The sequence below is a fragment of the Dryobates pubescens genome, chromosome 11, assembly GCF_014839835.1.
Source record: "Dryobates pubescens isolate bDryPub1 chromosome 11, bDryPub1.pri, whole genome shotgun sequence".
Classification (NCBI taxonomy): domain Eukaryota; kingdom Metazoa; phylum Chordata; class Aves; order Piciformes; family Picidae; genus Dryobates; species Dryobates pubescens.
The window spans coordinates 26072118-26086614 of NC_071622.1; the positions used below are offsets into that span (position 1 = coordinate 26072118).

A 14497-nucleotide genomic window follows, 5' to 3' on the forward strand; every position below is an offset into this window, starting at 1 on the left:
CTGGAAACACTCGAGGATGTAAGGCTTTTACGTGTTTACAGGACGCTGCACTTACTCCTGCGCCCCACTCCACTGCACCACCTCTCAAAGCAGTTTGGGAGAGAGTTTAGCTGAACAGATTACCGCAGGTTAAACTAACGTTTATGAGCTTCAGTGTGAAAAGCTCCGTTTTCCTGCTGTACATGAAGAATGTAAAAGAGTGGTTGTGTAAGGTAACACACCGGCTGCACTTTCTGAGGAGCTTATTTTGCAGAAGGTGATAGTGTTTGTGCCGTAAGACACGACCACTGCCGGTGCTGCCGCACCTATGGGCTGCCCTACCCCACCTATGCAAAACCCTTTCTCCGGGCCCGGTCTCGGTTTCAGACCGGCTCCCGGGAAGGTGCTACATCCGTCCCAGGCCTGTCCTGCCGCACCTGCCGCAGAGCACCGGGGTCGTACGCCGCCCCTGACAGGGGCAGGCCCCGCGCTCCGCCGCTCGCCTCCGGGCCCTCCCCCGCGGGGCTCAGGTGACACCGGCCCCGACGGCTCCCCAGGCCGCCGCGGAGCTTCCTGGTTCCCAGAAGGTGCCGGAGCCACTGCAACAGGAACTGAGAGACGGGGGGAGGAGGCGGTGCCGCCGCTCCGCTGCAGTCGCGGCCCGAGCCGGGGGAGCGGAGCAGCCATGGGCCGCCGCCCGCCGCCGCCTTCACAGCGCTGAGCCGCCCCAGCCCCCGAAGGGAGAGGGGCCGGCGCTGCCCCCTCGCCCCTGCCGGGCGGGGCGCTTCTCCCTGAGGGGCGTTGGAGCAGCTGCCGGATGCCCGCGATGTGATCATGGACAGCAGGTTCAAGTGAGTGTGTGTGTGTGTTAGTCGGCGGGGGGCCGCAGCGGGGCTGGCGCGGGCGGGCCGAGCCGAACTCTGCAGCGGGCAAGCAGCGAGTAGGCCTCACAGCCGCCCTGGCCTGCTGGGCGGCAGGGAGGGAGGGGAGGGGGAGCCCACCCGGCGGGAGCGTGCGAGGGGCCGGGCGCACCGTGGCCGCTGAGTGACAGCAGCGGAGCCGGGGCGAGGCGAGGCGGGACCCGCGGTGCGAAAGGAGCGGGGCGCGCACAGCGGCAGGGCGGCGCCCCCCGCCCGGCCCGGAGCAGGGGGAGGAGGCGGCTGCAATGCTCACGGCCGTTCATCTGCCTCTGGTCTTCTCCGTGTCTGCCGGCGGCCCTAGCGCGCCTGCCCCGGCATCGTCCTCCCGCAGCTCCTGCGACCGTCGGCCTCGCCGGGTCGGAGGCGTCCCTGCCGGGGAGTGGTCGCGGCGGCGGGTGGAGCGGTGGCTGAACGCTGTTGGCCTGCGGCCGGTGGAAGGGGACTGTGAAATGGTGGGAGCTTGTTTCTGAGGCGCCCACCCGGCGTGGCGAGAGCGTGGCCGCAGCCCTCGGGCCCAGCTCCCTGCTTTGGTCACCAGCCCTCCCTCAGGCCTGGGCAGTACCGCTGCCTGCGGCGACCTTGCCTGCAACAGCAGCTGGTGGGCTGAAGTCTGTAACATTAATCTGTCCAGTAATTGCAAACTTTCTTTTTGCTATTATGGTATGGCAGGTGCAAAAGAGATTTTTTAGGTGCTTAGAAGCATTGCTATGAAGCCTTACCTATCAGGAGTGGCCACTTGGTCTTGCTGACACTGGAAGCAAATGGTGTTAACCGTGGGCTTCAGGAATTAACAAAAATCTTTGTGTAAATATATGATGAATAAGCAGGCTGCTACGAGGTAGTTGTAAAGGAAATGAGAGACAGTCTGACAATTCTCAGCTTAGTTTGACACATTTTTGACACTTCTAAGTGTAGTGGGATGTGACGAGTAAACTTAGAAGCATTTTTCTGCAAAAGCAGATTTAGAGTGGTATAGTGAAAGACAGAAGGCAGTGTGACTTCAAAGAGCTTTCTTCGTGAGGGTAGTTCAGCCAGGAGTTGAGGTAGATGTCTTCATTCAATGTTTCTAAGACTTTAACAGATTCACATAAAAAAAACAGCATTGTGTGCTCTGGGCTTTAGGAAGAAATGGAAGGGGTAAATAGCCTGAGAGTATAAACCCAGTGCCTGAGCTACAGTAATATGATGGGGAGATGTCACTTCTTTTGAAGGAAGGACTTCTGTGGTTCGCTTTCCTAGGTGACTCAACAAAGCGAAGCCTGATCAGTTTCATTCTGAACCTACCTGCCTGCCAGAAGAACAATGGATGGACTTTAATGCCAGAGTAACTTTCCAATATCCTGGATTTAGGCTGTTGTAACTCAGAGCAGAATTTGATCTCCTGCACACAAGATCAGTAGATACAGGATTTTTCCAACTAAATGCCTTAAAATGCAATGCAAAGAAAGAGTGGGATATGGGCAGGTTATGTCTCTGTAACCTGAATTAGATTATAGTTGCATAGCTCAGTTGATGGTGGTGCTGTGGTCAGTGAAAGCATGTTCTGAATCAATTAATTTGTGACAGCTGAAACTTTCCCCAGCTTGGCCTTTGGATTTTATTCAAAAACTTTAAAGAAACAGCAGTGTGTTAATTTGCTGTGTGCTTCACTTGAAGCATTCTAGAAACCTGGAATAAAATCTTGGATTTTTTTGTTTGTAATTTGCCTTTTGGGAGGGGGAGTGGGGGGCAATCATAGAAAGGTTAAATAGATAATTGATATGAGTGTGGTTATACCACTTGCTTTTCATATAAATAACAGTATCCTTGGTAGGCAGAGAGAAGAGGGTGTCATAATAATGGCATTTAGAACTATTTTTAATAAATACTTAGTTTGGGATTAGGTTGAGTGCTAATTGCTGTTGGCATATGCGGTTTGTTATTACCAGGTGTGTATTTACGGAGGAGGTAGAAGAGGCGTTGGCCATCCCTGGAAGCTGACCATGATGGCTGGTGCAGATATGGAGGCTAGTTTGGAGTTGTGTTCGTCCCATGTTATTGCATTGATGCTTGCTTGCTTGCTGAATCGTACCTGAGGCTCGGCCTCTGAAGCCAAAGATCCGTCCCTTGTGAAAGAGGATGCGAAGCGTTCCTCAGCCATGTGGTGGTAATCGTGTGTGTTGGAAGGGCAGTACCTGAGCTTGTCAAATTAAAATCATCTAATGATAGGCCCTTCCTAAGAAGTAGAAATAAAACCTAGCTTTAGGAAAGGCTGCCCACGACTCCATCAATACGTTTCAGCTTTTGTGATAAGGATTTTAGTATCACTTTCTTGCCAGCTGTCAGGTGTGGTATGCTAAAGTGACGTGAAAGCTGTTTGAGGCAGTGACACTATCAGTGCAATAAATCACACAGGTTTGCTTCTTATTCTTTTTTAAAGGCTGTACAGGAAAATGTCACCTTTTGGTTCATCCTTAGAACTAACCCAATTTCTAATTGGATTTTAATCCATTTTAAAACTCATTTATGTTTTATGCTGTACAAATAGAAGGATACAATGTGGCAGAAACACTATCTGAAGCACGTATGATTAATCAATTGTGTTTACTTCTTCTAGGGAAAATCCAGAACGTACCTTTGATTTGGTACTGAAAGTAAAATGTCAAGCATCTGAAACTGAAGGTAATATACTGTGCTCTTGATACTTATTTGTAGATGTGATGGGTGGAAATAAATAATCTGCTTTGTGATACAGTATCATCTTATGTATTGAATTGCAGTTGAATTGGGATTTTATTAGGAAGTGACTATGGATATTTTATTGCCTTTTAAAATTTATTAATGTTAATTAATAGACTAATAGCCAGCAAGTCAAGGGAGGTGATTCTCCCCCTCTACTCCACTCTGGTGAGACCCCACCTTGAGTACTGTGTCCAGTTCTGGAGCCCCTATTGCAAGAAAGATACACATGTGCTGGAACATGTCCAGAGAAGGGCCATGGGGATGATCAGAGGGCTGAAGCACCTCATCTATGGAGACAGACTGATAGAGTTGGGGCTGTTCAGTGTGGAGAGGAGAAGGCTCTGAGGAGACCTTATTGTGGCTTTCCAGTATTTTAAGGGGGCCTACAAGAAATCTGTGGGGAGGGACTTTTTAGGATATTGGGTAGTGATAAGACCAGGGGGAATGGAGCAAAACTAGAAGGGTAGATTTAGGTTGGATGTTAGGAAGAAGTTCTTCACCATGAGGGTGGTGAGTCCCTGGAATAGGTTGTCCAGGGAGGTGGTGGAAGCCTCATCCCTGGAGGTTTTTAAGGCTAGGCTGGATGTGGTTCTGAGCAGCCTGATCTAGTGTGAGGTGTCCCTGTCCATGGCATGCAGCTTGGAACTAGGTGATCCTTGAGGTCCCTTCCCACCCTGACAATTCTGTAATTCATAGCTGTCATTTTCTTATTGTTGTATTTTCATTTTGGTTACTGTAAAAGTATTTTTTTTGTGTGTGTTAAATACTTGCAAAATCTGGATGTGACATCAGTTCTTAAGTCTTAAAATACTGATTTTGTGTAAATTTTCATTTTAGCAGAACAATTGATTTCTATCAGTGTAATGTCAATTTTGACCAGTGTGGTAGTGACAAAAATAGTTTATTTTCTGAGCAAAGGAAAATAAGTCTCAAACTATTCCCTCAATAAGTCTCAAACTATTTAAAAAAACAAAACCAAAATCAGTTAACATTTCTGTTAATGGTGTCATGGACATGTGCCTACTGTGCTTATAAAAACCATTTTTTGCTAAATCTAACTGATAATTCTTTAGATCTTTTCCTGACAATATCAACAGGCTTTAATAAGCTTTTCTGTACCTGGTGTCATGCTGTCTTTTGTCTTCTCCCTGCCTTTCATAAGATTGCTCATTTAGTTATGGAATGATATTCTGTTCCTGGTGCAGTCCTTGGGTGTTTTCTCTTTTCCACCAGCCAGCATCCTTCAGTTTATTGCCAGTTTTGTCAGTTTGCTGTTGGTACTGTTGTGGTTCAGGGAATCAAATCTCTGGTGGTTGTTGTGGTTTGTATCATGGCACACTTTACCTTCTGTTCTTTTGCAGGTTTTGCCATAGTAATTTCATAGACAGCATGTCTGTGAACTTTGCTTATCTACTTGATTTCTGATCTATTCCTCCTTGCTTTGTGCATTTAGTATCTGCCTCTGCCTGACATCCCTTCCTGGGGGCCTGTTCCTGTTTTGGCTTAGGCCCAGCGTCAACCTGCACATTTTAGACTAGATAATCCTTTTAGACTGTTGATAATCCTTTCAAGTCTTCATCTTGAAATCTTGAAAAATGTAGATTTTTTTTCCACCCTTCTGTGATTAGAACAAGCATCTGTATCCTTTTAATTCCTTTTATCTCCCTTTTGACTTATGATTTGTTTCACATCTTTCTGCCTCCACTTCCATGAGAAACCACTTTTTGTTACCTGCAGCTGTCTGAATGACTGCCTATGCCTGAATTCTGGTCATTGTCACTTCCCTTGCCACCTTTGGGTGTTTCATGCTGCTCATCAGTTGTCCTCTCTGGAGAGTAGGGTCTTTAAGAAATCTTCTTGAACTGTGACCTGAGTTACCATGGAGACTGTCAGTGGGTGCATCCACTTTTTGCTTTGCCCCTTCTCACTGGAGTGGGTTCAGCTGTTGTTGGGTTGGGCACAGGCAGGAAGGAGATGTGATAGGAGTAGTGCTGGATGCGGTGGCATATGACTGGTGAAGAGTTGAGGGGTGTTTTAGCAGACCTGGAGGTTGTGTTTTTTTCTTGTGTGAGTCTGCAGGTCAGCACAAAAGAGTCCCGTTTCACCAATCAGATGGTGCTGGCTGAGCGTTCCAGTTACCAGCCTGCTCTACTCAGTGACCCATCTGGGATTCATTTTAATTTCTTTCATATTATATCTTATTTAGATAACAAACTCACTTGACATCATATTTACATGTGGTATTATGAGCACAGTGATGTTTCAAATGAATGTATCTGAATGTTAAAGTTATTTAAAGGAGATTCATAAGGAATGGAAGTGTATTGTCTTCACCACCACTTCAGAAATGGAGCACAACGCTTGTCATGCTAAACAGGGAGCTTTCAAGATTGGTTTATTATAAGGTCTAACAAATTTGACAGTAACCCTGTATTGTAGGTCTTGCCTTTAAATAGATTTTCATGCTAGGATAATCTTTTGAATATATCATACTTGAAAACATGATCCATTCACCTGTTTCTTTGCTCCTGCCTCTTTCTGTCTTATGAAAGAGATTTGTGTTTAAATAGGGGCTTTCTCCCTCGCATCCCATCTGCTCCTTGTACTTGATCCTGAAGCTGTGTCAGGGCTGAATTTGTGACATCACTGTCACCAGTGTTGCCGTGGAAATATCACAGACTCAAAATTATGATCTTCTTGCCTGATTGAACAGCAGGAGAAGCTGACATAGGAGAGAGAAAGACCTTAATGACCCATGTATTTTTAAGTTTTTCCCTTTCAAGCTTTGCTGTAGCTTGTGTTCTCCCACATTTTAATTTCCCTGTGGCAACATCTAACTATTCTAACAAACAGAAACTGAGGTAGCCCTATTGCATGTGTAGTTGTTGGTAAGTTGGTGGTTTTATGAGGATGCTGTGTACAGGCAGTGTGACATCAAGAAAAATTACTATGCTGTTGGAGAATTATTGTTAGATAAATTCTTAATTATAGCACAACTCTGGGGGAATATTAATTTTGCAAATCTGACAATGTCCTAGGGCTCTTCCAGCTACAAAGGATCACAGATAACCAAATGCAACAAGGTTTATATGTAATACGAAATTTGTTCTTAAGTCATTCCACTAATGATTTCCAACATTGTTTTCTGCTTAGACACTTTGGAGGTTTTATGTAGGTTAATATAAACCTTTAGGACCAAAATCAGATTGTAGCCAGCACTTCCATCATGGTCAAGATGGTAAGCATCAATTACCGCAATATGTTGAAACCTAGTAACTGGTTATTGTGACAACTGTCTAATTCCATTTAATTCATTTAATTTCAGATTTCATAACCTGCTTCTTGCAAATGAGATGAATTTGAGATGAATTAACGTTTATTCTTGAGAGTTAGCTAAGCAACTGAGACAGGAGTGCTAAGTTATTCTGAGACCTCAGTATTCGTTAACTGTGAATTTGGCTTGCAGTGTCAGTAGCACCTTGTAGCAAAAGGTTTTACATTGCCTCCCAGGCAGTTGCAGATTTTCGTGGTTCTTTCCTGTGCCACTCTTTCACGAACAAGCAAACAAAAGAAGTAGCAAAAATGTGTGCCAATTTTACCATAATCAGATGGCCTTTTGTATTAGATTTTTCACATACAGATCCAGAGGACAACTTGATAACAGAAATTAGTATTATCAAAAGTGTTGTGTTATTTTAAGGATGAGTGTTGCTCTTTAGCTGTAGGGTACAAAGATGGAATTTTTTTTTTCTTTTCTTCATCTGCTTTGGACTGATTTATCCTTTCTAGTTATGGGGAATAATGTGCTGTTGTCCTGGGTGCATAGCCTTATGTGAGCCTGCTGGTTCAAGATTACAAGACAGATGCACCTGCAGCAACTTTACTCTTCTCCTGGCACTCTGTTGTCTCTTGAACATTAAACTGCACTTGGGGCTGTAAGATGTGTGTGAGCCTGGAAGTTGGCTATCAAAACAGTCTGCAATTTTTTCTTCCCCCCCCCGCCTGTTTTTCCCTTTTTTTTTCTGTCCAGGTCCTCCCATCATGAAGAGTAAACTGAATTTCTGGAAAGCTGATGTTTCTGAACTCTTCCACAGGACATGCCTGAAATAGTAGCACTATGTAACCTTTGTTTAATAGGGTACATGTATCTATGTAGCTATACCTGTACGAAGATATACCCATACTGTATGCACACATATATGGCTGCACTCTATATTGGGGTTAAATGTGCAAAGATAAAGTTGCACGTTTAAGTCACACTGTAAACTGTACATCTTCTGTTGATTTTACTAAATGTGGTTTGCAGACTCAAAAGGCAGTGCAAATACAGCAGCTTCCAGTAGAAAGGGCAATCTGCAGCAACTTCTGTGAACCTGAGGTCTTCAGCATTTCTGCCAATGGTTTCCCAAGAAGATGACTCAAATTGGTTTCAGTTTGTGTGGTTAGAAGTGCTGTTTTCTACGCCTTCCTTTGTTAGTATCACATATGAAAAGCAACCAAAAGACTACAGAGTGTACAGGCAGATCCAGGAAATTCAGCCACTGAATACCATGGTTTGGGTCTAGGATTGCTTTAGTTCTGAGTGCTCAAGTTTTATTTGAAAACCCTCCAAAATGTTCTGTTCAAGCAAAGAATAATTTTTTTGAACAGGGCTTGAAATTTGATTGCTTTGTCTCTTTTACCCCTTTAATGCTAGGAAGCCTTCTGCCTAGATCCATGGTAATCATAGAATCATCAAGGCTGGAAAAGATCTTTAAATTTCCCAGGAAAAGCTGTGAAAACCAATTTAGTTGTGTAGTTGGAGGAGTTAAGAACTGTATGTATTAAGTCTAGGAATTAGGCTAGAAATGCAAAATTCTTTGCATGAAATTTGATTATGGTTTGTAGTGTAGTTCCAGGAAGGTTATAGTTCTGAATAAAGTTTAATGCAGTTGGTAGTTCTGCCCATGAGCAACCTGTCTAGCTCTAGTAGGGTTTCAATTAAGAGTCTTCTGAAGCTGTTTTCTTCTTTTTTTTCCCTTCACTGTAGGGAGCTGTTTATTAACCACAGGATCTGAACCTGTGGGTGTAATGTGCTGATCATCAGATAACTGTTTTCCTCTGACATACTTTTTTTTGCAGAGCATCACTTGAGCCTGATTAAAAAAGACAATTCTATCAGTGTGATAGATGAAGAAAGGTACAGGGTTTTTTAAGAGCAATTAAACCTTTTGATAGAATCCTTATATGCTTCCAGCCTTTTCCCCTGCTGGTTTTAACTGGAAGGATACTGACTAAATACTGGCCTAGAGAAAATTAGATTTCTCTAACTTTTAAAAGAGCTCTGTGTTCTTCAGGTGGTTATGTGGAGCAGCCATGTATTGCTATGGATTAGATACTCTTTCTTACAAGTCTCATATTTAGTTTTGATATTTTTAGCCTCAAATACTGTGTTACCAAATTAGAATTTATTTTACTCTCAACAGAATGTTAAAGCTGCCTTTTCAGTTTGTATAATGCTATTTCAGAGCATGGCTTATATGATTATAGTCCAAGATGAAGCTTTTATGTGTAAACAATCCCCACAAAACCAACAACTTTCTTTTCCTGCTCCTGTAAAGTTTCATCAAGCTTTATCCCGCCTCTCATTAACTCATATGGTGTTATTTAGACAAGTGCTATTTCTCTATCATGCTTTCTTGGTTTTCCTGTTGAGAAATTTTCAAGTGATTGTACCTAAAGAGCTTGGAAGATGATATTTAATCTGGCCTGGTGTCTCTACAGGATTATTGATTGGTGAGGAGCAGAATATTTCACAGTCTTTTGTTGAAGGTTATGTAAACATTTTGAGGGCAAAGACAGGAAGTGCATCATGGTCATCCTTTTTTGACAAAACCAAGGAATGTAAGCCAGAGTTTGACTCTTGCGTATGAGCACCAAGCACACCTGCAAATCCTTGATAAATTATAGTATTTTGTGTAACTTTAAATCCTCCAATTGTATCTAAATGAATGTTTTCATTATAGTTAAATTGCTTTCATTTAGTTGGGAAGCTTCTCAGGATATGAACAATGTCTTCTGTGTGCTTGGATTGTCACTAGCAAAGAGTAGGCGTTGGAGAACTTCGAACAACAAAAACAAAGGCAACTGTGATTTAGCATCTAAGATAAAGGTTGGCATTAATGCTTTTTTACCTTTCCCTTTCAGAGACTGAGAAATGGAGGGCAGTCACTCCAGCTTTCAGCTTCTCTTTACAGTTGCCAAAACATGAAGGAAAATGTTACTGCTTTTAAGTGCCTCATTTTCTGATTTTTTTTTTTTTTTTTAGCCAGCCTACAGAAATTCTTGGATGCATATGTAATTTGGAGGTGGGTGCAGATATGTGTCTGTAGGAGGGAGAAGGGTGAGAGCTGCTGGAGGAATAGGTCAAGGAAGCCCTTTCTCCTATCTCCCCTGCATTCTTCACTGAGGGGAAGAGACCTTGGTGGGAAAGGATGACCCTACTCCCCAGCAGCCAGAGGACAGTCCTGGTAGGAGTGGCAGGCTCTTCTCTACTCCTGGGATTCCAGCTGTAGTAATGTGGGGGCAGGCACTGTGGTATCAGTGCTGGTAGAGATGAATTATTCCCTACAGACATTTGCCTGACTGTGTCTTTTTTTTTTTCCCCCTTCATATAATGCCATATGCTACTTTCAGCAGAGTAATGGGGATTTGGGCAGTGACACTGAAAGGGAGAAAATTGTTGTGTTTAATAAAGATACTACCTTGTTACAAAAATAATTTTGTGTAAAATCCAGTAGCATGGACAAACTAGCATTAATTCAACTAAATAAAAGCTGAAACCTGCAACCTGCATCATGTAATGTAGGCAGCCAGTATGAGAGCTGACGTTCTTGTGCTTTTTTTTCAAATGTAATTTTAGTTTAGTTTTAGTACTGAACTGTTTGAGATGGCTGCCTGGGGGATAGTTTGCAGGCTTTTAAATTGCTTGCATTCAGAAGTGTTAAAGAGTTTGCATATTTTTCTGATCTAATGTCAGCATGCTTCTGCCCTCCCACACACTGAACAGTCCATCTTACACAAAGGTTTATCGTTCTTTAAGGAGATATGTTATGCTGTTAGCTCTCTTCATGGGTAGTTTAGTGGCTTGCCTTTCATGTATGGAGGATTTAAAATCTGCTTAAAAAGCTTTGAAAACTGGTTAAACTTTCAAGATTTAAAATGCTCTTTGCAAAGCCATCAGGCACTTCTCTCTCTAGTACTGACTTGAAGAGGCTGAAGTGTAGAGTTTCCTGTGTGGTTCACAGAAGCAGTCCTTTTAATTTGTTTTCATCTACCAGTGGTGATGTTATCTGAGGATGCAGTTACATACAGATGTACTAATCATCTAACTGTTGAGATAGATACTTCTGTTTGTAAAGAAAATAAAACATCAGGGCTACAAAGGGAAAGGATTGCATAACTGTTCATGAAAGGCTTGAAACCTTCTGAAGTCTAAATAAGTTGCTCTTCTTATTCCTTAAAATAATTCTGTGTACTAAGAGTAACCTGAGCATAGCTCTGCTTTGCAGCTAATGTGTCAGTCTGTTATTTTTTTGTGGTAGGCTGACGTTGATCAAGATCCAGGTGAAACCATGATGTTTTACAGGCACATACTTAGGATGCAAGGTTCTATGTGACTGGCAGATAAAGTACTAAAATGCTGAGGACATTAACTTCCATTTGCATTTGACATTTATCCATACATCTTGGAACTGTAGCTGTATGTTTAGAACTGAAAAATTTTGAGTCCACAATGGTTTCTTATGTTTTGTGATTCTGGTTTAAGGGAAGAGATTAAAACTTAATACTGAGCTTTATATGGAAAAGAGAAGAGAAAAAGCAGAAGTGGTGAGAGGGGAAAAAAAAGGCTTGAACAAGGTTTTGGGTGTGGTATCTGCACTTCCTGAGCTGGGAAAGCCAAGGCAGCAGTTTCCAGGCATACTGTCTTCCTTTGCAAAATTCTTAATCCATGTTTGGAAGATACTGTCTAAGTAGTAAATCCTTAATTATAAATAAGGCTTGAACAAGTCTCTTAGATTACATTTCCTAGAATTTGAATCATATTCTGTTTTCTTTGTATATTTGAGTGAATAGGTAGATTAAAACCTAGCTAAAATTATAAGCTCACAGCTGAAAACAGCATAAAAATTAGGGGTTTTTTGTTTACTTCAGGACATATTTTGCAAACTTTCTTAGTTAATGCCAAGTTGTAATCATTATGGAGGTATAATCATCATAAGGTATTTTGTCATAGCTGTTTTGCCATTGCATTTTCCTTTAAACTCCAAATGGGAAAGAGTGACAAAGAATGATTAATACTTCTGCTTACCTTCTAATAGAGAACAAGAAATTCCTATTCATTTGACTTCACATTCTGTTCACATGAAGGGTTTTATTTGTTGATTCTGTTTTAGAACACATCAAAATATTGTAATGGTATGGTTTCATTGTGTAAATGGAGCTAAATGTTTACTTTTTGGAGGAGGCAATTGCTCTGTTAACTGGATAGGCTAAATGCAAAAATGTGTTGTCTTCTGTATTTAAACATTGTATGCCAGATGTTGAATTTAATGTGTTTCAAGAGCTGCACTTGACACAGGGAAGCTGTGCTGATAAGGGCTATAAGGAGCAGCATCATTTTCCTCAAGAGTTGCAAAGGAATGCTTAACACTTCAAGGCAACTCTTTCCAGGAATGAAGTTGCATTCTTGAAGAATGGATTTTAGAGATGCAATATGAAAAGCAAGTGTAAAAGCGTGTTTTGTGTTCCAGATAATGCATTTATGTTCTGTTCAAATGTAAAGTCAGAAAATGTAGCAACATAGAGGTAGAAGAAAAGGGTTGTGTGACAATTGTAAACCTACCTGTAATGCGTTTGAAGTAATGGAGTTAAACCACTGTGTCTGTAGAGTGACAAGAGGGAAACAGTGTGATTTAGCCTTGCTAATAATTTGTGCATCCTTTCCCTTTGGAGGTCATTTAGCTCCTAAACTGTTTGTGTTATGCTTCAAATAGCTAGCACCACTAAAATCAGCATGGGAGGTAAGCATCCTTCCTGCTTCTGGCAGCACCTGGCAAGTTTGCTGTGTTGGTACAGTCATTCGGCTGGTGGGGCTGCTTCTGGAGCTGACAGGAAATGTTTCTCACCAGGGTCCGATAAGGAGGAGCTGGTGGGATTCTCATGCCATGCAAAGTAGTATAGGCTGTTGTTTAGTCTCTGAGCATTAAGTTCAGTTGTGTTGTGGGTTGGTTTGTTTGTTTGTTTTTAAAATAAATGTGTTGCCAGTCCAGGAAACTGAAAAACCCCCTCAACCCTATGGCTGTCTTTATTCTCTTCTGCCATGTTCCTGATGGCTTTTGGGCTTCCAAGGTACTTTGAGAATGTTGAAATCGTATTAGGGTTTTGTTAAGCTCCTGCTTTTTTTTTTTTTTTGAAGAATTGAATTTAACAGTTTTGCTGGTGCCTTCTAGTTTTCTGTTCAGGTAGTAAAACTTAGCTCTTAAGGAAAAAAAACCCTAATACTCTAAAGTAACATACCTGTCACCCATGATCATTTGAGGCATTGTGCATTTGGAAATAGATTACATTTCTACTTTGTGCACTCAAAATTCGAAAGAACATATTTGTGATAGGTTCATAGACCTGATAATGGTTAATGATATTGTGACACAACATGGGAATTTCTGAAAACCTTTGTGTCCAGGACAGAATTTGGCTTGTCGTTGTGTTCTAGGTATCTTCTCCCTACTAAGAATATTGCCAGATAAATAGAAAAGACTTTATTTCCCAGCAGCAGACGAATGGCTTACTTCTTTATCTGAAATTAATGACGTTTTCCTGCCACGTCACGGGCAGCTGTGATGACAGTGATTGTGTGCCAGGACAGGTGTAGCCTTCTGACGCTGGAAACTGAGTTAGGTGAGGTTCTGAGCGTTGAGTTGCAGTTTTAATCAGGCATTTTTTATTGGTGTGTCTGAGTAAACCCACTCTAGTTTCTGAGATTGGCTGTGTGTCATACAATCTAAGTACATGCTTACATTTACTTCTACTTGGGATTCATCCCTAAACGACTTCAGTTCAATCTATAGGCTTGTCTGCCTCTCCTAACATGGAACTGAAGGTGTCTCAGCTCTGAAACAATGCTTCCCCCCCCCGCAATTCCCACAAAACCCCACTTTTGGTAACAGCATTTGGTCTTGTAGAACTCATCTGTATGGATTCTCTTTACCTTAGTGTTGTGGTTGCTGATCCTTTCTGTCATTGCTTGGTGTGGCATTTGGGGTCATGGTTTAGTTGTCAGGAGGTGTTAGGTAATAGGTTGGACTTGATGATCTCTGAGGTCTTTTCCAACCTGGTTGATTGTGTGATTGTGTGACTCTCATAAACTGAAAAATACTCTGGTGATTTGTGTGCAAAGGAAGATACATTGTTATAAGATGTTCTCTGCAGAAGGAATACCCAGTAGAAATTTTGGCTTTCTGGTGATCAGTGGCTTTACTTCATACACTGTCCAAGTTTTCAAATGCTCAGTAGCCAATCTAAAGGAACACAGAAGTATCCAGGACAAAAACTTGGCTGTGTTTGCAGTCACTTCAGTAAGTTGCAGCCTGGGATTGCAGAATGGTCTGTGCACTCACCTGTTAGTATGCTCTTTAATGACTTCAGTAAAAGAGAGTCTGAAAAGAATTCAATTTAGGACAGCTGCAGAGGCACTCATTGTGGTTGTTTGTAACATGGATTTAGAGTGAAATCTGTGTGAAACAAATACGTCCTCATCATACAGGCAGTTCTTCTGGATTCCTGCTGAGAACATGACTGGTCTGTGTATGGAGCCAAATCAGACTTGCTTGCATTGC

The 14497-nt window shown here is 42.2% G+C and overlaps 1 protein-coding gene across 2 annotated transcripts in view; it reads left to right on the forward strand.

The window, feature by feature from the left end:
- Positions 1-567: 567 nt before the first annotated feature.
- The window catches only part of DENND1B (DENN domain containing 1B), a 155653-nt gene continuing 141723 nt past the window's right edge, over positions 568-14497 (forward strand). For both annotated transcript variants that reach the window (XM_054165461.1, XM_054165460.1), the window contains exons 1-2: positions 568-830; positions 3496-3560. In XM_054165461.1, the coding sequence (XP_054021436.1) occupies positions 814-830; positions 3496-3560 (82 nt within the window). In that variant the 5' untranslated portion in view covers positions 568-813. The remainder of the gene's footprint in view (positions 831-3495; positions 3561-14497) is intronic.